The sequence below is a fragment of the Pristis pectinata genome, chromosome 1 (genome assembly GCF_009764475.1).
Source record: "Pristis pectinata isolate sPriPec2 chromosome 1, sPriPec2.1.pri, whole genome shotgun sequence".
Taxonomy (NCBI): domain Eukaryota; kingdom Metazoa; phylum Chordata; class Chondrichthyes; order Rhinopristiformes; family Pristidae; genus Pristis; species Pristis pectinata.
The window spans coordinates 16,030,771-16,054,800 of NC_067405.1; the positions used below are offsets into that span (position 1 = coordinate 16,030,771).

General features: G+C 44.0%; 1 protein-coding gene across 2 annotated transcripts in view; it reads left to right on the top strand.

The window, feature by feature from the left end:
* epb41l5 (erythrocyte membrane protein band 4.1 like 5) overlaps window positions 1-24,030 on the top strand; it is a 158,428-nt gene that overhangs the window by 126,562 nt on the left and 7,836 nt on the right. For both annotated transcript variants that reach the window (XM_052010850.1, XM_052010859.1), the window contains 5 exons: window positions 713-774; window positions 2,182-2,286; window positions 6,367-6,469; window positions 19,485-19,562; window positions 20,213-20,355. In XM_052010850.1, the coding sequence (XP_051866810.1) occupies window positions 713-774; window positions 2,182-2,286; window positions 6,367-6,469; window positions 19,485-19,562; window positions 20,213-20,355 (491 nt within the window). The remainder of the gene's footprint in view (window positions 1-712; window positions 775-2,181; window positions 2,287-6,366; window positions 6,470-19,484; window positions 19,563-20,212; window positions 20,356-24,030) is intronic.

The following is a 24,030-nucleotide window of genomic DNA, read 5'->3' on the forward strand; positions in this document are numbered from 1 at the left end:
TGACCTCAGCACCATTGATGTAGACAGGTGCATGTACACCGCCCCCTTTCCTGAAACCAACGTAGCATGCCCACAACTCCTAACACGTCCATCTTTGGAATGTGGGAGGAAACCGGAGCACCTGGAGGAAACCCACGCGGACACAGGGAGAACATACAAACTCCTTACAGACAGCGGCCAGAATTGAACCCAGGTTGCTGACTCTATAATAGGGTTATGCTAACAGCTACACTATCGTGCTGCCCCATTGGAGCTTAATGTGAGGGATTAATGCAAGCAGGGCGAGTGACTACAAATGATATCAGATTACTGATGTGCTGTGATAATGTAAAGGTCAAGCAAGTCGGAAGTGAGAGACTGAAGGAACTTTTTGTTTAAGTAAATCAGTTGAAATTACTAACCTTTTCAAACGGTTTCCCTAAAAATGAATCAAAAGTTAAATTCATCTCAATTATCTCTTATCACCAAGGGCACATGTAAAGCTTTGTAATTTTAATTGGTGGACAATGACATTGTTAGCAGTGGAGATGGTATTGAGTAATGTGAATTTAGTCTTGATGAATCTGGTTTTTTTATATCTGGTGATAGAATGAAATGGTGTTTGGTATTATTCAAATTTAAGTTACAAGCTAAAATGCTAGTAACTAACTTGTAAGCTAAATTCTAACACTGGATTTTTTTTATTGATAGAATTTTGTGTTTTCTTTCTCAGGTGGTTAGAAATGACACTGGAGTGAATGGTAAAAATTCTAACCCATTTGACACAGAGTTCAGGTGAGATGCAGACTAAGACTTTTTAACTGGAGAATTTTCCTTTTTGTTAAAATGTGGCTTCCTAAGAATATTTTTTCAATGTTCTTCCCTCTCTCCAAAAACATGATCCCCACCCCCAGGTGCATTTTCACAGTCCGTTGGGAGCCTGCCAAAACCTTGGTCACAGGTCCAACCTTGTTAGCAGATTATTTGTCTGTGTGCATTCAAGCCAGCACACAATGCCGATAGACTGTACACATTCTCTCAAAGGCAACCCCTTGGATAACAGTCATAAACAGGAATAGTGGCTGACTGTCATGTTTATTGCTGTTCATACTTGTACCCCAACAAAGGACAGGGGTATCAAATCTGGTAACTCCTGGAAACAGTGTCCCAGTGCTCAAAACCTTACCATCTTCAGGAGCAGCACTGTCATACTGTGGTCTCATGCCAAGCTTGAAGAACTGATTGACAGTATATCATTGTTCTATTAGGCATTTTCCATTGCAATATTTGATTTCCATTTTACTGTTTAGTAGCCCTTTAAGTTCATACTAGGATAAAAATGATCTGATAGTTCTGTGTAATGGGATGTAATTGGCAGGTTCAGTGATTTTTCTTTGCATGTCATATTGCTAAAATATAATTGTTCAAAAAGTCCAAGTGTGTGCAATTAGTATGTCTTCAAATAAGGTTTGATCATGTTTCAATTTAAACTATCACTGAATATTGCAATGTTTTGGTCAACATTTGATGTATTCCATCTGCCAATGGTTCAGTGCATTTAGTAATTTGCACTCTAGGGGTAATGTACTGATCAATTAACCTATTAACTCACACATCTTTGAGATGTGGGAGGAAACCTATGTGGTCACAGGGAAAACATGCAAACTCCATACAGACAGCATCCAAGGTCAACATCGAACCCGGGTCACCGGCGTTCTGCTAGCTGTGCCACGTACTGCCTTTCACCAGCAGGGAACAGCAAAATCTGAGGCACCCAGTAGAGGACAGTAATCAGGGAATCAAATAGGGAATTCAGAGGGAGCAACAAACACTCCGCTTGAGGAACTCAGTGGGTCGAGCAGCATCTGTGGGAGGAAAGGAATTGTTGACATTTTGGGTCGAAATCCTGCATCAGGGAATTCAAAGGGCATTGCTAACCGTGGGGTGTGATAATGCGGAATGCAGTAGCATTGCAGTGGTTGCGGTATATACTTTTGATTCATTTATGGAAATGTGGGGAAAGGATATGGAGAAGATGGAACATCAAGGTGGGTCTTGGAAAGACTCAAGTGAATTCTAACTACCAGCATGGACCGGTTGGACTTGTATATGCTATTGGTTACTGTGACAGAGTGGACTCTTACTTGGGTATTTTTGATAGCAGTGTAATAAATGATCATTCCATTTTCATCCTTCAAACAGGAGCTTGGGAGTCGCTGACACTATTTTATTGCCGAGCAGAATTCCCAAGTGGCAAAGTGGTGGGGACCTATGGAGAAACGTGCCAGCCCATGACCCTTTCACCTCGTAAGTCCTTTCAGGGTATTAACCGACAGAATTATAATTAGAGATGATCAGAGTAAAGTCTCTACAGAAGGGATGCAAGGTTACTCACGATGAATGTGAACTCTCCACTGCTGAGTATCCCCAGCATTTTCTGCTTTTATTTCACCATCTGCAGAATTTTGCTTTTGTATGGAAAAGAGACGTGCTTCTGTTCATAAGTATTAAAGGATAAGGGGTTTGGGCAGGAAAATCAGCCGTGATCTTGTAGAATGGTACTTCAATTGGCAAACTGGACCAAATATAATCAGGAAAGCAACCAGAGGAAATGCTGGTCATCAAATAGTACTGTAGAAATGTAGTTACTGTTACTAATTACTATAAGGGAAAGTGTTGCATTACTTTGGTCTGATGTCTGGAGAGTTATGGCTTATGGTTCGAACAGCTGTTGGATGAGGAGCAAAACCATGACTCTACCAGGACTGTTGAACACACTCTGCCATAACTGGGATGTACAACTACAACTTCCCAGCTATTTTTTTGTAATGCTTTTGAATTTAGATGCTTTGAAAAGATCACTTATCCCCTGCACAATGGCCGGATTTCATGACTCTTTGCTTAAGGTGCGATTCAGTTTAAAGCTAAATCTGCACTTGAGGAGAGGTCTGAATTTATTTTACACAGTGAGGTTTGGACAGAGTTCTTTGTTGAGCCATAGTTAAATGTTAATGGTTTTGACATGTATTTATGAGTTTCTATGATGTTTATAGGAGATGGTGAGATTGGCAATACAGAAAGTGACGTTTGGAACTAAAATTCTGACTAAAATCTTTAATTTGGAAGAGATGAACCTTGCAATTCCAGAGACGAGTATAATGAAATAGAATTAACGTTTCTACTTGAAGACCTTTCATCAGAACTTGTTGATGTACTCAATAGGCAATTCTGCTTTTTTAAAAAGATTTTTAGCATCCATAGTATTTTTCTTTCATGTAACACTTAGTGTCAAGAAAGAATTTCATTTCGATAGCATTTTTCATATCCTTAGTGTCCCAAAGCACGATGACATTTAGTGTGATAATTGTGGAGCCAAGTGGGACATTACAGTATGTGGTTGAGGCAACAAATTGCAGTGCCTGTCTTGCAGCCTGCATTAGATTCTAAGTGCACAGTGCCAGACCTGTCAATGTGGACCAACTTGACCACAAGACCTTTGGCCCCCTCCTCCAACTCGACTCTCACCTCCGGTTAAGCTTCATTATTTGGGGCACTCAAGTTATGAATGAAAGTGTGAGGCAAACTGTTTCTGGGTGGAAGGGGAAGAAGAGTCTTGCATCACTTTTAGCACATTATTGTTGCATTAAAAAAGAACAAAGTTAAGTCTTTCCATATCAGTTACCCCATTATATTGTTTTTAAATGAAGGCATAAAGTTTGCTGGAAGAATGAGGACCTTAAATAAAGACAAACGGAACAGTGAAGGAGCAAACAATTAGGTAATTGTGAATTGGAAGTAAACCGGCTGCTGTCATTCAACACAGATTGGTAGAAGCAGAGGCTCGGTCAGCCATAGAGAATAGAATTGAATCATAGAAAACTTGCACCATTTAACCCATGGTGTTCATGACAATTGAACAAATGCGACCCAATCTAATACTCCAGCCTTTCAGCACTTGGTCTGTATCCTGTAGGTCACAAACAGAGCACATCTGGGCATAAATAGATGGTGTAGGATTTACAGAAGGCCATTTGGCCCATCTGTTCCATTTCGGCACTGATGCAACATGTGAATATTGAATGCAGATGTTTGCTAAGATAAGATAAGTCACATGTACATTGAAATGCACAGTGAAATGCATCTTTTGAGTAGTGTTCTGGGGGCGGCCCGTAAGTGTCGCCACTCTTCTGGCGCCAACATAGCATGCCCACAACTGCCTAACCCGTACGTCTTTAGAATGTGGGAGGAAACCGGAGCACCCAGAGGAAACCCACGCAGACACGGGGACAACATACAAACTCCTTGCAGACAGTGGCTGGAATTGAACCCGGGTCTCTGGCACTAATAGCATAACTGCTACAGGCACATGTATGAGTATCCAATGGGTTCTGCCGTTCATCCGTTCTGTCATAGTTGCCAATTGTCACGGCTTCTCACCTCCATGACTTCTGAATTGGTTGCAATTTCTCTTGAATTATAACCTACGACATAAAATAAAAATCCATACCATGTCTCGCAAAACCTGGCATCACATTACAGGGTGTCTAACTTTGAAACAGATGTAAAGAGAAGCTTCAATAAAGGGAACAGGAATCCACTTATTAGTTTGCAGTCCAATATTAATGGACACATTTTAATCTGCATTTAAACTGCGACCTCGCCCTGTGTTTAAGTCAACTTTAGAAGATTTTGTGGCCCATGGTAGCTTCACAACAGAATGACACCCAGTTCTGATGTACAAACCTGATGCCATGAGCAAATTCCAAACAAATCTACCCAATCCTGTATTTAAAATTAAATAATATTGCTTGGTACCATCAGATTAAAACTGGCAGAAACTTGTTCTGATTTCAAGTTAAACTGTAATAACCAGGGTGTGATAACAAATACAGCTTTATACCATTGTTCATTGATACCTAATATGCAACCTTTGCAACATCTGGAATATAAATAATGTTTTAAAGTAAGAGGGTATTGGTTATTATATTTTGCATTATTTATCATCAGGAAATTCAGAGCAAATCTAGACATGAGCCAGATAAGGGGATGCTGTAACGTGACCCATGTAGCTGCTGATGTTAGTTCATTGAAGACCCACAAAGACTAAGGTCTTGTAAATAAGTGTGAGAGAAAATGTTCTTGGGAGAATTTTGACTTGCTGGTCATTGAAGCTACTGGAGTTATACGGCACACTAGTCTTACGCCGTGAAGTACCACAGGCCAAAGTGTAGACAGATATTCTGCCCAATCCTTTGGGATTCTCTGCTAGCTCAGTTAGGCACTAATTTCCCCTTTGATGACTGTGTTGTGAGCACAGCTTCGTGAAAACCAAATTTCATTTTATTTAAACATGTCATGAAGTTACTATTATTTTATATCTTAATAAATTTGAACAAAGCTAAAATGATTGAAAGCTCTGCTCATGTCAGGAGTTCATCTCCCAGCCTAATATGTTAGTAAAGTAGAATGGCTTAGTCCAATTGTGAGGTGGATTTTTTGCCTTTGTCTTGAACTAAGTAGGCATCCCACACTATCACTGAAACGAGCCGTTGTCAGTCACTTCAACTCCCCCTCCCACATTATCACTGATATGTCAGTCCTCAGCCTCCTCCACTGCCAGGAGAATTCCAAGTGCAAACTGGAGAAGCAGCACCTCATTTTCCGTCTTGGAACCTTGCAGCCTAACAGCATGAATATTGAATTCTCCCACCTTAGATAATCCCACCCCCCCCCCCCCCCCCCCCCCCCCCATGCTTCTTCCCTTTCCTAGCCTATCTCTCTTTCTACTCTCTTTTTTCATTTTTTTCCCCTTCTCTCCTTACCTCTTGACCCATCCCCCGGTGGATCTGCTCTCCCCTCCTCCCCCGCACCTGCCTGTCACTGTCTCTTACCTGCATCTAGCTATCACCACCCTGTGCCCACCTCACCTCCCCTCTTTTGTCCACCTATCACTGCTCTGCTTTTCCCTCCTATATATTGGGCTTCCCCTTTTCCTATCTTCAGTCCTGAGGAAGGGTCCTGACCTGAAATGTTGACCGCCTGCTTCTCTCCACGGATGCTGCCTGGCCTGCTGAGTTCCTCCAGCATCATTGTGTTTTTCATCTGGATTCCAGCATCTGCAGTCCTTTAAGTAGGCTCTTTGTTGTGTTCCTCTATTTGTATTAAAATGTTGGATCTTTATTGGATAAAGCAGGTTTTACCCGTGGCAAAGATTGCTGAGGATAATGCGGAAAGATGCTGAACATTGAAGCTTGACCTTAATCTGACTGGTCCTTCTGAACATAGACTTTTTTAATGAGGAAGGCTGATTGCTTAGGTGTTGTGGTTCCATAGGACGAACCACAGTAGGTAGCACTCATGGAGTCTCCTCTCCCTATTTCTTTACAGTGATGATCAAAATGAGGAGGAGGCAGATCCAAACTGTGAAGTTCCAACCATTCCTTCTGCTTCGGCAACCACCGAGTCAGCCAATGAGCTTCCAGCTCTAAAGGTAAGACAAACTTGCATTTCTAAAGCAATTCTCATCTCCAGAGGGTTTTTTGAAAGAATAGTTACTGCTTTGTAGGGACCTGGAGAAGCCAGTGTGTTTACAGGAGGGCTTGCAAGCTTGACAATATGACAATGACCAAACTTCTATTTTGATAGTATGGAATAAGGGGTCGATGTTGGCCAGGTACTTGGGAGACCAACCTGCTCTTCACTGGGAAAGGAGGAAACCTTCTGCCCACCTGAACAGGTAGATATCTCTTCTATAACGTCTTGGACAATGCAACGGGTCCAAGTTGTCAGGCTCGAGAACATGAGAAAGAATGCAACAACCAATGACTGTTGATCCTGAAAACCTGAAACGAAGACACGATGCTGGAAATGTTTATCAGAGAGAGAGCGAGAGGGTTGATGTTTCGGGTATCCTGGTAAATGTTTTATCATTTATGCAGTCTTTCATAACAACTGGAGATCCCAAAGTGCCTTACATCCCCTGAAGTAGTTCGTCAAGGGTAGCCACTTCTTAGCTGATGTGGTGAAGTCCTCCATTGGTTGGTATTTTCAAACAATGCAGTTCTTCACTGCATGCTGCCTTTGTGGCTGAGCTTCCCCAGTTAAATATGCCTTACTGATGCATCACAATAAGACAGGAAGCAACAGGTAACTGTTATTAAAGTGAAGCAACACACAGAGTGCTGGAGGAACTCAGCGGGTCAGGCAGCATCTATGGAAGGAAATGGACAGTTGATGTTTTGGGTCGAGACCCTTCATCAGGACAGCTAAAGTTATTAATGTGAACACTTTTCATCTCAAACCAGCGTGATCTCTCAAGTAGAAAAGCAGGAGACTGCGCATGCTGAAGATCTGAAATAAAACCAAAATACTGGAAACACCCAGCAGGACAGGCAGCATCTGTGGAGAAGGAAACAGTAAATGTTTTGGATCAATGACCTTTCTTCAAAACCAGATGGAGAACAAGCTTGTATTTATTTCTATGCAGAGAAGGGGGAGGAGCGAACAGGGGATGTCCGTGATGGGGTGGAAACTAAGAGGGACTGAGGGGCAAAAATGAGAGAGGGTGGGGAAGGATTCTTAACTGCAGGCAATCTGTCTGGAGGATGTGTACATAGGAAGAGGTGAATGACGACATAGGGAGTGGAAAGGACAAGTTGTGAGACGCAGAATACTGCCGATGTTGGAAATATGAAATGAATGCTGGAAATACCCAACAGGTCAGGCAGCATCTGAGAACATTTGAGTGAATGTTACTGGTTGATGAGCCTTCAACTGAGCTGGCCAGAACTGTGCTGATGAAGGCTCTCCAAAATATAACATTAACTGTCTCTCTTTCCATGAATGTTGCCTGAACTGCTGAGTGTTTCCAGCATTTTCTGTTTTTATTTGATGACATCTTGACTTCCCTTTCAGTCTGTGAATCTGAAATTGTTGAATTTCGTGTTGTCCTGTGGGCTTAACGTGTCTAGTCAGAAAATGTGTCTTGAGGAACAGCAAGAACCCCATCTTGCTGTTCCTCAAGGCTGCATTGCTCTTCTTTGGAACAGTGGAAGAGCCCAACGATAGAGATTCCACAGTGGAAGTGAGATGGGGAATTAAACTGATGGGTGACTAGAAGTTCAGGGTCACTCTTGCTGACTGAAGGGAGGTGTTCTGCAATGTGATCAGCCAGTCTGCGTTTGGTTTCTTCAGTGAAGCAGAGACCACATTGTGAGCTGGACTGCAGGACAGTTGGGAAACTCTTCAAACTTTCCTGCCTTTGCTGCAGAAACAAGTTTGCTCCAATCTTGGTCTTCGAGCTACAGTTGGCAGACAAAGCTCTCGTATGTGTACATTCATCAACAAACCTGCCAGTCTTCGAGACGTTGTAGGAGCTTCCTACTGCTCTGCTTTATCACAAGGGGGCAGTAGGAGCTTGTGGAAAAATTAATATTTTATTTTCAATGCATGAAGCAACTCCAATCCATGTCTGGGAGCAAACTCACTGCAATGAAAACATTTCAAATTTTAATTCATTCACAGGACATGGACATCACTGATACAGAAAGTCCAGCGTTCATTACCCTTTCCGAATTGCCCTTGAAAGTGGATGGTGAGCTGCCATATTGCGGTCTGCAAGGTGACACTCCCACTCTGTTGCTGAGGAGGGAGTTCAGTATTTGCAACCAGCATAAATGAATGACAATACATTTCCTAGTCAGAAGGGCTGCTAGGATTTTACAGGTCCCTGGCATTGTTTGGTTGGCTGTAATTAAGATTTCTTTATCAGTCACATGTACATGAAAACGCACAGTAAAATGCATCATTTGCGTAGAGTGTTCTGGGGGTTGCCACGCTTCCGGTGCCAACGTAGCATGCCCACAGCTTCCTAACCCGTACATCTTTGGAATGTGGGAGGAAACTGGAGCACCCTGAGGAAACCCATGCAGATACGGGGAGAACATACAAACTCCTTACAGACAGTGGCCGGAATTGAACCCAGTCGCTAGTGCTGTAATAGCGTTCGACTAGCCAGTACACTACCATGCCTGCCCCTACACTACCCTGCCTGCCCATACACTAATTAATGGATGTTTTTTCACGTTCCTCACCAACCTCAACTGCCCCTACTTGTCACCTTGCCATTTTTTGTTAGACCATCAGAATATAAGAACAGAATTAGACCATTCGGCCTATGGCATCTGCTCTGCCATTCAATCATGGCTGATTTCTTTTCAACCCCATTCTCCTGCCTTCTCCCCATAACCCTTAACCTATTTGTTAATCAAAAAGAAATCTGTAGTAAAGTGTTAAAAGTAAATAAGGAAACCCCCCCACAAAATTCCCCAACTGTCTGCTGGATTCCTTGCAATTGCAGGGAGTTGGCAAAATGATTGAAATCCTTGCCCCCTCACTCCTTTTTCATGACGATTTTGACCTGGAGCTTCCAGATCCTGGTGCAGTTGTCAGATAGATTCAGGTATGTAGCTTTCATGGATCGAAATTAAGCTTAAGAACCCTCTTTAATGAAAAACAATTCAAAGCCTCTACAAAATATTGCACCTTTAAATAAACTGCATGTTGTTAATCAATCAAGTGTAGCTCATGGTAAGGTAGCTTCCTCTGCTGGAGTTGTCTTGAAATTGCAGTATTTCAAAATTGGCAACTTGACATAAAGTCAGGAAGCAGGTCCTTGGGCCCCAGTGAGTCTTTGGGCCATCAAACACACATTAATCCCATCTTATTCTTCCAACGTTCCCATCATCCTCCCCTCCCCGATTCTACCGCTCACCTACACACCAGGGACAATTCACAGTGGTTAGTGTAGTGGTTAGCGTAATGCTATTACAGCGCCAGCGACCCGGGTTCAAATCCGGCCACTGTCTGTAAGGAGTTTGTATGTTCTCCCCGTGTCTGTGTGGGCTGCCCCCCAAAATCACTATGCAGAAGATGTATTTCACTGTGTGTTTTGATGTACATGTGACTAATAAAGATCTTATCTGTCCCCAGAACATTCTACGCAAAGATGCATTTCACTGTGTGTTTTGATGTACATGTGACTAATAAAGATATCTTATCAATTGACCGACTGACCTGCATGTCTTTGGGATGTTGGAGGAAGCCCATGCAATCAAGATAAGGTGAGATTAATTATTAGCCACATGTACATCGAAGCACACAGTGAAATGCATCTTTTTGCGTTACTGAGAATGTGCTGGTGGCAGCCCGCAAGTGTCACCTTGCTTCCAGTGCCAACATAGCATGCCCATAACTTCCTAACCTGTATGTCTTTGGAATGTGGGAGGAAACCCATGCAGACACACGGGAAGAACATACAAACTCCTCACAGACAGTGTCCGGAATTGAACCCAGTTTGCTGGCGCTGTAATAGTGTTACACTAACTGCTACACTAACGTGCTGCACTGTGAAAACTTACAAACTGCACACAAATAGCACTGGAGATCAGGATTGTACCTGAGTCACTGGAGCTGTGAGGCTGCAGCTTTACTAGCCTTGCCATTGCACTGCCCCCAAATTGTGTTTTACCAGTTTGATGTTAAACCATTTCTTGTGACATGCTAGTGCAGTGTATTGGATATATTATCTGTCTTTAAAGAACCTTGTGTATCATGTACTATAACCTCTGAAACGTCGCTGCATTAGCCTCTGCGTTGGTGAGAACAAGTGCAGACTAGGTGACTGTTTTGCCGGTTACCTGTGCTCTGTCCGTAGTGGCCATTCTGGGCCCCCGGTTGCCAGCCATTTTAATGCCCCTCCCCATTCCCACACTGACCTCTCTGTCAGCCTCCTCCACTGCCAGGGCGAGGCCAAACCCAAACTAGAAGAACAGTACCTCATATTCTGCCTGGGTAGTCTACAACACGGTAGCGTAGCGATTAGCGTAACGCTATTACAGCGCCAGTGACCCGGGTTCAATTCCCACCGCTGTCTGTAAGGAGTTTGTACGTTCTCCCCATGACTGCTTGGGTTTCCTCTGGGTGCTCCGGTTTCCTCCCACATTCCAAAGATGTACAGGTTACTAGGTTAACATGGGTGTAATTGGGCAGCGCGGGCTCGTTGGGCCGGAAGGGCCTGTTACCGTGCTGTATAAATAAAATTTTAAAAACCTGATGGCATGAACATTAAATTCTCCAATTTCAAGTAACCTGCTTCCTTTCTCTCTCCTTCTTATCTACCCAGATCCTCCCACACACATGCTTCTTCCCAAACCATCCCCCCTTCCCCCTTATCTCCTAGTTTCCCTTCCCCACCCACATCTGCCCATCACCCACATTCTCCTTCCACAGGGTTCCCCCCCCCCCATTGTTCCCATCTGCCCTCCCCCTTTCCCTTATCTGCCCTCCCCCTTTCCCAGCAGATTCCATCATCTGCAGCCTTTTGTTGCCTCTTATCTCTCACCTGCCACCTCCCCACCTCTGCCGCTATCTCCACCCTTCCCTCCCCCACCTGACTCCATCTGCCCACCAACCCCTCCTCACCTCGATCCATCTTTGCTTACCAGCTCTTGGATCCAGGTGAGGAAGGATTAACCACCCCTTTCCAAGCCAGCTCTCCATGGATTCCATACGATCTAACCTTCCAGAGCAGCCTACCATGTGGAACCTTATCAAAGGCCTTACTGAAGTCCATATAAACCATGTGTATCGACTTTCTTGGTCACTTCATCAAAAAAACTCAATCAAGTTCATAAGACATGATCTCCCATGCACAAGGCTATGCTGACTACCCCTAATCAACCCCTGTCTTTCCAGATGTACGTTTATCTTATCCCTCAGAATTCTCTGCAGTAACATACCTACCACAGATGTTAGACTTACTGGCCTATAGTTCCCAAGTTTAGATTGCATGGAACCTAAGGAGAGCTGGCTAATTGGATTGACAATTGACTTGATAGTGGAAAGCAGAGGATGATGGTGGAAGGTTGTTTCTCGGACTGAAGGCCTGTGACTAGTGGTGTGCTTCAGAGGTCAGTGCTGGACCCATTGTTGTTTGTCATCTATATCAGTGATTTGGATAAGAATGTACGAGGCATGGTTAGTAAGTTTGCAGATGACACTAAAATAGATGGTGTAGTGAACAGTGAAGAAGGTTATCAAAAATTGCAGGGGGATCTTGATCAGCTGAGTAGGTGGGCTGAGGAATGGCAAATGGAGTTTAATTCAGATAAGTGTGAGGTGTTGTATTTTGGAAAGTCAAATCCAGGTAGAACTTTTACAGTGAACGACAGGGCCCTGGGGTGTGTTTTAGAACAGAAGGACCTTGGAGTACAAGTACATGGTTCAATGAAAGTGGGGTCACAGATAGATAGGGTGGTGAAGAAGGCTTTTGGCATGCTGGTCTTCTTAAGTCAAGGCACTGAGTATAAAAGTTGGGAGGTCATGGTGCGGTTGTACAGGATGCTGGTGAGGCCGCACTTGAGTATTGTGTTCAGTTTTGGTCGCCCTGCTATAGGAAAGATGTTCAGAATGCTATAGGAAAGATAAAGCCATGAGGGGCATAGATAGGGTGAATCCACTTGGTCTTTTTCCCAGAGTTGGGGAAAGACTTAATAGGAACTTGAGGGGCAACTTTTTTTTACATAAAGGGTGCTATGTATGTGGAATGAGCTGCTGGAGGAAGTGGTTGAGGCAGGTTCAAAAACAGACAGTCGGACAGGTACATGGATAGGAAAGGTGTTGAAGATTATGGGCCAAATGCTGGCAAATGGAACTAGCTTGGATGGGAATCTTGGTTGGCATGGACCAGTTGGGCCGAAGGGCCTGTTTCTGTGCTGTATGACTCTATGACCCCCTAAAGTAGTTTTGAGGCATGTTCTCTGTTGTTCCCTGGTTGTTCAATGCCTTTGGCTGTCCATTTCTTCACAAACCACTGGACAATGACTGTTTGTCTGTGAGGGTATAACTCACGAGCCAGATCTTGTTAAGGTGGAAAAGGGAACATTTTGCTTTTCTATAGTCATGGGTATTTATCCATGTTAGTGTGAGTTATTGACTGGTGAAATCTGACCTCTGATCACCTTGATGCTGGAGACAAATGAGAGTTTCCCTGTTTAAATCCAGGCCAAATCCCAGTTTTTTCCCTTGACTTGGATCCTTGACTTTCTGACTAACAGACTGCAATCAGCGAGGATAGGCAGCAACTCCTCCAGCACAATTATTCTCAACACTGGTGCCCCACGAGGCTGCGTCCTCAGCCCTCTACTCTACTCCCTATACACTCGTGACTGTGTGGCCTGATTCTGCTCTGACTCCAACTCTACAAGTTTGCAGATGATACCACCGTAGTGGGCTGTATCCAAATAACGATGAGTCGGAGCACAGGAAGGAGATAGTGAGCTTAGTGACATGGTATCATGACAACAACCTTTCCCTCAATGTCAGCATAACAAAAGAGCTGGCCATTGACTTCAGGAAAGGGGACGGTGCACATGCACCTGTCTACATCAATGGTGCTGAGGTCGAGAGGGTTGAGAGCTTTATGTTCCTTGGAATGAACATCACCAATAGCCTGTCCTGGTACAACCACGTACTGTAGAATCCACGGCCAAGAAAGCTCACCAGTGCTTCTACTTCCTCAGGAGGCTAAAGAAATTTGGCCTGTCCCCTTTGACACTCATCAACTTTTACCGATGCACCATAGAAAGCATCCTATCTGGATGCATCACGGCTTGGTATGGCAACTGCTCTGCCTGGGACCACAAGAAACTGCAGAGAGTTGTGGACATAGCCCAGCACATCACAGAAACCAGCCTCCCCTCTTTGGATTCAGTCTTTACCTCTCGCTGCCTTGGCGAAGCAGCCAGCATAATCAAAGACCCCACCCACCCAGGACATTCTCTCTTCTCCCCTCTCCCATCAGGCATAAGATACAGGAGCCTGAGGGCACATACCACCAGGCTCAAGGACAGCTTCTATCCCATTGTTATAAGACTATTGAACAGGTCCCTTATACAATGAGATGGACTCTTGACTTCACAATCTACCTTGTTGTGAACTTGCACCTTATTGTCTACATACACTGCACTTCCTCTGTAGCTGTGACATTTTATTCTGTATTCTGTTGTTGTTTTTACCCTGTACTACCTCAATGTACTGTGTAATGAATTGACCTGTACGGACGGTATGCAAGGCGAGTTTTTCACTGTACCTTGATACAAGTGACAATACCAATACCAATCTGCCATTTGATTGGCAGTGAACACTGAACATTTTATACATTCAAATTCAATGTTTGTCAACAAATGGGTCTTCCTTTGCCCAAAGAATCTCCTCACTCTCCGCCTGCTCAGCTTTCTCAGTGTCAAAGGAGTTTTCTTATTCCAGAGCAGAATCATACTGTTCCCCTGACCTGTGCTGTTCTATACAGGAAACTGTGTGTAGATGAGTTGTGATCAGATAACACAGTGATGGCATTACGTGTACATGGGGTGTAAGTAGTCGTAGAGTAGAGCAAGCAACCTTGTTTGAAGCACTGGCGTCCTTCGAATTTTTTTATCAGCGCTCCAGCAGATTCCTTGGTAAGGTGAGGATAGATTATACTGGGATTCAAAACACCAACCATCTTAAATAGAATCAGGTGGAATTGCCCAAGTAGACTCGAGTTTGTAAAACAGAGAGAACTGGGGTGATTGAGTGCTTGCTTAAATTCTTCCCTTTATCTCTGATTGAATTGTACCATTCATCCTGCTAACTGTTGAGATTAGTGAAACATTTTGCCCTTTGGTCTCCAGGCATCTACTGTTCATTATGTGACAATTCTACCACGATAGGGTAGCGGTTAGCATAACGCTACTACAGTGCCAGCAACCCAGGTTCAATTCTGACCGCTGTCTTTAAGGAGTTTGTACGTTCTGCCCGTGACTGCGTGGGTTTCCTCCGGGTGCTCTAGTTTCCTCCCACATTCCAAGGATGTACGGGTTGGGAAGCTGAGGGCATGCTATGGAAGAGTGGCAACACTTGCGGGCTGCCTTGAGAACATTCTACACAAAAGATGCATTTCACATTGTGTTTCGATGTACATGTGACTAGAAAGATATCTTATACCAGACAAAGACATTACTTGCTCTATCTTGGAATGTAGCTGCCAAATGCTGATGCAGTTTTTTGCCCTATTCCCTACAAAACTTCGAGAACCATTCTTATCTATTGAATTTTTTAAATTAAGGGAAAAATTGCCAACTTCCCTGTCCCTTTTTCAGTTGGTCCTAATTTAAGGCTGGATTAAAACTCTTCGTATTCTGCTTTGGAAGTGGTCAAAACCTGTTTAGGAGCATCCGTACTCCACTGTGGAACTCTATGCTCACATGTAAAGTTAAATCCAATTTATAGCAAGTAGTTTGTACTAACTGATATTTAAAGCCTGCTCACAGGATGTGGAAAAATGCTCACTTTTCTTTATCCGTCATCTGTTTCCCCAGAGCTATGGAGGCAGTTAAGAGTGAACCAATTAAGGTTCAAGTTTAGGTGAAAGAGTTATGAGCTGTAATGAATGATGATGCAGTAGTTTTCTGCTTATCATTTCTAACTCCAGCTGTTTTAATCACTTGTATTTAAATCCCCCAGTTGCCATGGTGGGATTTGAACTCCTGTCAGTGGTCCATAACTCTGGCTGCTCGTCCAGTAATTTGACCAGTGTGCTACTGTGCACCATAATCCAGGACCTAAGGTCTCGTTGCTAAAGCTATATTCAAACCCCATATTTTTTTTTAAAAATTAAATAGAATGGACTTGAGCTGTCAGGGTTTGGAGAATATAATTTGACCCCTGTGCTATGCCCTCTGTGGACTGACATTTTGGGAAACCCAATACCCAGCATGATTTTATAGAGTTGTATAGCATGAAATATAAAACAATGCAGCACGAAAGCAGGCCTTTCAGCCCATGATGTTGTACTGACCTAATTAATCTATTGACACCAAACTAAACTAATCCCTTCTACCTGCACATGGTCCATATCCCTCCATTCATGTGCCTGTCTAAGAGTCTCTATCATATTTGCCTCCACCACCACCCACAGGCAGCACACTCCAGGCATCCACCACTCTCTGTGGGGGGGAAAAAAAACTTGCCCACACATCTCCTTTGAACTTTTCCCCTCTCACGTTAAGTGCATGCCCTCCAGCATTAGACATTTCGACCCTGGGGGAGAAAAGGATACTGGCTGTCTACTATATCTGTGCCTCTCATAATTTTATAAACTACTATTGGGTCTCCCCTCAGCCTCTGCCGCTCCAGAGAAAACAACCTAAGTTTGTCCAACCTCTCCTTATAGCATATTCCCTCTAATCCAGGCAGCATCCTGGTAAACCTCTTCTGCACCCTCTCCAAAGCTTCCACATCCTTCCCATAATGGGGTGACCAGAAATGAATGCAATACTCCAGATGTGACCCAACCAGAGTTTTATAAAGCTGCAATACGACTTCCTGACTCTTGAACAATGCCTCGACTAATAAGATAAACATGCCGTACACCACCTTTACAACCCTATCAACCTGTGTAGCCACTTTCAGGGAGGTATGGACTTGGCCCCCAAGATCCCTCTGGGCCTTTGGCCTACTGCTTCTATATCAACCAGCATGCCTATCTATGCTAATCCCACCTGCCTGCATTATTTCCATATCCCTCTTTTCTGAAAAGTACCTGTTGAAAATAGGATTTCAGTTCTTGCTGGACAAGGCTTTAAAATTCAGCCAGTTCTCCAACTCTTCACAATCTCAGGAATTGAACTCAAGTTTGCAGTTATTAATTTCTTGTTCACATTGTGTTCTTTTTCTAGTGTTGTCTGATAATGTAATTTTGACTATCTGGAGTTACTTATTTACTGCAGCGAAATGATATTTAATGATTTTAAGTATACACAATGTGGTCCATGATTGCATGTATCAAAAATACTATCTGCACTTCTGATGATTTGAGGGGATAGTCAATGACTGTGTAATTAGTCTTTGATCTCATGTAAACACAAACTCTGAAATACAGTGACGCCCCAGCCCAGTTCAAACTGTTGTTATTTGACTGGTTGGCAGCATCAAAAGAGAATCATTGCTTATGTTTGAAGCACTTTGAGATGTCCCAATGACACCATGAGGCAGAGATAGAGTAGATGTTTGTGTAACACCTCTCATAATTTTATAAACTTTTGTCAGGTCTCCCCTCAGCTTCCGCCGCTCCAGAGAAAACAAACCAAGTTTGTCCAACCTCTCCTTATAGCATGTGCCCTCTAATCCAGGCAGTATCCTAGTAAACCTCTTCTGCGACCTCTCCAAAGCCTCCACATTCTTCCCATGATCGGGCAGCCAGAATTGAATGCATTACTCCAGATGTGGTCCTAACATTGCTGTTTCAAAGAAACTCGCTTTCAGTCCTATTCTACCATGCTAAGAAAAACTCAGATTTGCTTGCTAGTTATCAGTCCATCCTTGAATGTAGAGTCTGTCTTAAATGGGTGACCACTTATTCTGAAACTTTTTTTAAGGCAGTGGTGGTGAGTCATTGCCTTGAACTGCTACAATCCTTCTGGTGAAGGTACTCCCACAGTGTTAGAGACGGAGTTCCAGGATTTAGACCCAGCGATGATGAAGGAACAGCAATATATTTCCAAATGAGGATAGTGGATGATTTAGAGGGGAACCTGCAGGTAGTGATGTTTCATGCCTTCCTGGTGTTGGAGGCCAGAGTATTGGGAGGTTGTGTCAGAGTAGCCTTGGTGTGTGACTGCAATGTCTTTGTAGGTGGTACACAGTGCAGCTACTGTGTACTGATGGTGGAGGGAATGAACGTTTAGGGTGGCACACTGATCAAATGAACTGCTTTGTCCTTTGAACTTCTTGAGAGTTGTTGGTGTTACACTCATCCAGGCAATGTGAAGTATTCCATTGTGCTCCTTATTCGTGACTGGTAGGTGGTAGTAAGGATATGGGGTGTCAGGATGTGACTCACTCCCCCGAAGATGCCCACCCACTGACCTGGTCGTGAAGCTGCAGTAATTACGTAGCTGGTCCAGTTGTGTTTCTGGTGAATGGTGACTGCCAGGGTATTGATGGTGGAGGATTTGGTGATTCCAATGCCAATCAAATGTCAAGAGCAGTTGGTAGAACTCCCTTCTGTTGAAAATGGTTATTGCCTGGCCCTTCTGTTGCTTGCCAGTCCACCCTTGAATGTACAGTCTGCCTTAAATGGGTGACCACTTATTCTGAAACTTTGCCTACTTGCTGATTTGCCACTGGGGGTTAAAGTCTCACGGTGGCTATACAGCTTTGCAGATTCGAGAGCAGAAGGTACATATTAGATGGGGTGATAGAAATACGGCTGTGTGCATTCCCTGAAAGATGCGATTACAAGCACAAGATGCACAAGAGGAGAAGGTGGTTGAGGGGGACATGGGGATGATAAAAATTAGATAAAATGCCCAGTGTTCAACAGACCAGGGAGCATTAATGAAAATGCACAGAAGACGTATGACTCTTTAAAAAAAAATAGGCACAGGAGTAAGCCACATCAAGCCTGCCTCACCATTCAATATTTTCACGGTTTATCTGTGCCAGGCTTCAACTGCTTATTCTGTACGAGTTTGCCACAGTCCTTATCTTGCTAATCTTCCAAGCATTTATCCACCCCCCCCCCCCTTAAATACCTGTGTTGTGTCAACCACAATCCTCTGACTGAAGAATTCCATAGATTCACCACTCTTTATAAGGAGAAATCCCTATGCACCTCAGTCTTAAATGACTGCTCCCTAATCTTGTAACCAAGTCCCCTTGTTCGAGATACTCCCATTAGTGGAAACATCTTAGCATCTGCCTTGTCATAACCTCTTAAATGCTTCAATGAGATCATCCCTCTTTCTTCTAAACTCCAAAGAATACAAGGTTTACATTTTTAGCCAGAATTGAGATTTGTTTCATGTTGGAGATCATTCATCAAGACTGTTCTGATGAAAGGTCTCCAGTCTGAAACACTAACTCCAGATCTTGGCCCACAGCTACATTCTCTATGTTTCAGATTTTCTGCATTTACCCTGTTTGAATCAGTGGGATGTGCATGATCAGGGTATACGGTAGGATGTTACGAGCAGAACTTGTGTACAAGTTGAATGTTAGAAGTGAAGTTGACAGGTGACAAAAACTTCTGGTGAGGCATGGGAGGCATGGGCAGCTGAGACCAAGGCCCACAGTTAATTGGTTCTTTCAGTTTAACTTGTATCTTTCCTTTTATATTTCAATTTCTCTGGCATGAATATTGCAATAGATGATTTGCTGATAGGCCTGTTGCCATCGCTACTCCAGAGTATGCACATCATGTCCTGGGACACCTTTCCCTCATCACCGTGGTTCACCATCTTCAACGGTCACCATTGGGGGCGGGAGGGAGCCTTGCCTTCTCCCCTCCCAAAGTGGCAGAGTTGGGACCAAGAAGCCCCTTCCTTGGTCACAATATGCTGGGGCCCGGTTCTACTGGTTTACCTCTCTGCCCTTGACCATGAGGCTTTCTGTTGTGTCTGCAGGACATTGCTGAGGACCTGGACAATCTGCTGTCGGCACTGAGTGAGAATCTGATTGACTTCACTGATCCCAGCCCGCTGGTAGGTACAAGTGGTTCTTCTTTTTCTTCGCTTATTCTGTTCTTGGTACGTGGCTTTTGCCAGCAAACACATTATTTATTGGTCATTGCCCTTGCCAAGGTCCTACCAGTGGAGGTAATGCCAACAATGCCTATTGGCAGGGAATTCCAGATTTTGACCCAGTAATGATGAAGGACTGGTGATTTATTTCCAAGTAAGAATCACATGTGACTTGGGGGAGGACCTACAAATGGTGGTATTCACTGACACCCGCTGCTGTTGTCCTTATGGACGGTGGAAGTCCCACTTTTGGGAGCAGTTATTAGAGTAGCTTTAAGGCAAGTAATTGCCATGTAGACAGTCCACATTGCAGCCACAGTGCACGAGCGGTGGAGTGAACGAACGTTTAAGAAGGTGAATGGGGTGCCAACTAACCAGGTCACTTTGGGTGGATGATGTCAAGCCACTTGAGCATTGGAACTATACTCAACAGGCAAGTGGAGAGCATTCATCATAGAAGTTCTAAATGAGTTTCATCAGTGCTGTATGGAAGGTTATTCTATAATCCTCTCCAACCAAATTTCTGTTAAATTTCAAATCTCATGTCAACTTCATGAAAGAAATGTTGAGCTGGTTCTTGTGTTTATTTTTGTTTATTGGTTTTAATATAGGGAGGGGTCGTTGCAAATGGAGTTTTCAGTCGTGATGCCTCATCTGCCACGAAGGTAGTAAAACCAGTTGCTGAACCTACACTCTTTCCAATCCCATCTTCCACTACAGCTCAAAGTTCCTTGGGGTCAACATTATCCACCAGGTAAAATGTCATTAGTAATCTGCCACTGTGGGATAAATGGATATGTGTTTGCTCATTTATACTGATTAATCCATGCATGTAAAGTCTGACAGCCACTTTGGACAAATCAATCATTGTTTTCATCCTTTTCTAAAGTAATTCAGCTTTCTTAAATCAGAATCAGATTTATTATCATTGACTTATATGACATGAAGTTTGTTGTTTTGCGGCAGCAGTACAGTGCAAAGACATAAAATTACTATAAATTACAAAAATAAAATAAATAGTGCAAACAAAAGGAATAATGAGGTAGTGTTCCTGGGTTCATGGATCGTTTAGAAATCTGATGGTGGAGGGGCAGAAGCTGTTTCTAAGTTGTTGAGTGTGGGTCTTCAGGCTCCTGTACCTCCTCCCCGATGGTAGTAACGCGAAGACGGCATGTCCCGGATGGTGAGGGTCCTTAGTGATGGATGCCACCTTCTTGAGGCACCACCTCTGGTGGGGAGGGTTGTGCCCGTGATGGAGCTGGCTGAGTCTACAACTCTCTGCAGCCTCTTGCGATCCTGTGCATTGGAGCCTCCAGACCAGGCGGTGATGCAACCAATCAGAATGCTCTGCACCGTACATCTATAGAAATTTTCAAGAATCTTTGGTGACATACCGAATCTCCTAATGAAGTAGAGCTGATGTCATGCCTTCCTTATCATTGCATCAGTGTGTTCTGCCCAGGAGAGATCCTCTGAGATGTTGACACCCTGGAACCTGAAATTGCTCACCCTCCCCACCACTGACTCCTCAATGAGGACTAGTGTGTGTTCTCCTGACTTCCCCACAAGGAGTCCCGGTACGGCCCGTGAGAGGCCACTGCTGCATTCGGAGGTTCCCACCTGCTTCAGAAGGGCATCAATCATACCAGTGTCCAAGAAGAGCAGGGTGAGCTGCCTCAACGACTATCACCCGGTCGCACTCACATCTACTGTGTTGTAGTGCTTTAAAAGGTTGGTCATGGCTAGAATTAACTCCTACCTGAGCAAGGACCTGGACCCGCTGCAATTTGCCTACTGCCACAACAAGTTTACAGTGGACGTAATCTCCCTGGCTCTCCACCTGGCTTTGGAGCACCTAGACAACAGCAAAACCTATGTCAGGCTGCTGTTTATCGATTACAGCTTGGCATTCAACACTATCATCCCCTCAGTACTAATCAATAAGCTTCAGAACCTGGGTCTCTGTACTTCTCTCTGCAACTGGATCCTCAACTTCCTTATCGGGAGACCACAGTCAGTACGGATCGGTAGTAATATCTCCTCCTCGCTGACAATCAACACAGGCGCACTTCAGGGATGTGTGCTTAGCCCACTGCTCTACTCTCTCTACACTCATGACTGTGTGGCTAGGCACAGCTCAAGCGCCATCTGTAAATTCACCAATGACCCCACTGTTGTTGGCAGAATCTCAGATGGTGATGAGGAGGCGTACAGGAGTGAGATAGATTGGCTGGTTGAGTGGTGTCACAACAACAACCTTGCACTCAATGTCAGCAAGACCAAGGAATTGAGTGTGGACTTCAGGAAGGGGAAGTCAGGAGAACACACACCAGTTCTCATTGAGGGGTCAGCGGTGGAAAGGGTGAGCAACTTCAAGTTCCTTGGTGTCAACGTCTCAGAGGATCTATCCTGGGCCAACACATTGATGCAATCGTTAGGAGTTTGAGGAGATTTGGTATGTCACCAAAGATTCTTGCAAATTTCTACAGGTGTATGGTGGAGAGCATTCTGACTGGTTGCATCACCGCCTGGTATGGAGGCTCCAATGCGCAGGATCGAAAGAGGCTGCAGAGAGTTGTAGACTCAGCCAGCTCCATCATGGACACCACCCTCCCTGCCTTTGAGGACATCTTCGAGAGGCAGTGCCTCAAGAAGGTGGCATCCATTATTAAGGACCCTCACCACCCAGGGCATGCCCTCTTCACATTACTACCATTGGGGAGGAGGTAAAGGAGCCTGAAGACCCACACTCAATGTTTCAGGAACAGCTTCGTCCCCTCCGCCATCAGATTTCTGAATGGTCCATGAACCCCTGAACACTACCTCGTTATTCCTCTTTTGCACTATTTATTTATTTTTGTAATTTATAGTAATTTTTATGTCTTGCACCGTACTGCTGCTGCAAAACAACATATTTCAGTGATAATAATCCTGATTCTGATTCTGATTCTGAAGTCCATAATCAATTTCTTTGTCTTGCTGATGTTGAGTGCGAGGTCCAAATAACCTTACTTTATTGTAAGTCAAGAGAATACATTTTACACAACTTTAGTTAAAGTTGTCCATTGAATTCTGTCCTCTCAATGCTTTATTCCTTTTTAGCTTGAGGGTCTCAGCCTTCCCCTGGATTTATATCAATTCCCAGAAAACTGAGCTAAACTTGTTTAATGCTGTCTAGGCATGTGCGAGAGACAGAAATTAATGTTCTGCTGACACAACGGTGTTGTAGTTTTAGTGTCCCTTTCACTTCAAAAGGTATATTAAAGTGAGGTTGACGGAATATATGCTGTTTATTAAATGTTAATTTTCTTTACGATCTGTTGAACTTAGAAGCTGTCGATAGTTACCTGAGCACTGGGGGTGAGTAACAGTGGACCAAGAGAAAGAGTACATTGATTGTGAAGGTAGTGCAGGTAATAGGTGGATATTTAGGGGCTGGGGGTTTGGAGTTAGTGAGTGTGGTAAAGAGGAAAACTGTTTCAGTCAGAGCATGGAGGAAGCAATGATGGGGATGGAGGTGCAGAGGGCCACAGTTACTCCGTAGCCCTCGCCTCAAATTCAGCTCTTGCATGCAGGTTCCATTCCCAGTTGTACCACACCTGACCATCCACCTTCCCCCCAGAGCATAAGGGAGAAGTGAAAAATGACCAATAGAATGAAAATTGTATGATTGATGCCCTTCTGAAGCAGGTGGGAACCTCTGACTGCAACAGTGGCCTCCCACGATGGCCTTCCGTAGGTCATACCTGGAATCCTTGTGGGGAAGTTGTGAGAACACACACCAGTCCTCATTGAGAGATCAGTGGTGGAAAGGGAGAGCAACTTCAGGTTCTTGGACGTCAACATCGCATAGGATCTATCCTGGGCCCAACACATTGATGCAATCACGAAGAAGGCCAGTAGAATGAAAAGTGAGCCAAACAGAACAAAGAAATTTAACAACAGTATTATAATCTCCAGCTTAAAGCTGAAGCATCTTGTGAGATTGACTTGTTTAATTTTAATTTTGGACCGGGGATTTTGACAGTCATTAAATTAATCACCCAGTTCCACTTTGTATTAGGATCCATACATTTATCAGCAACATTCTGAATGGCGGCCTCTGCTCCCCACTGTTGCATTTACATCGATTTCAAAGTTTGACCATTTAAGTTCCTTCATTGCTGTCCTCTGTAATCTTCTCCGGATCTCTGGCCTCACTATTTTCGGACCCTTTCCTATGTTTGTAGCTCAGCCATTCCCACCATCATTCCTGGCAAGAGCTTCAGTTTTCATGCCTAAAACTGTACCTCCTCAAGTCCATCCAATGCTCAGCAATGTGGTCTGGACCTCAGGTAATGGAGTGCGGAGGGAGTTGGGGAGATGCAGTCTAAGGATGATAGCTGACAGCTAGCAGAACTGGGATTTGCCAGGTTTGAATATTTACAGG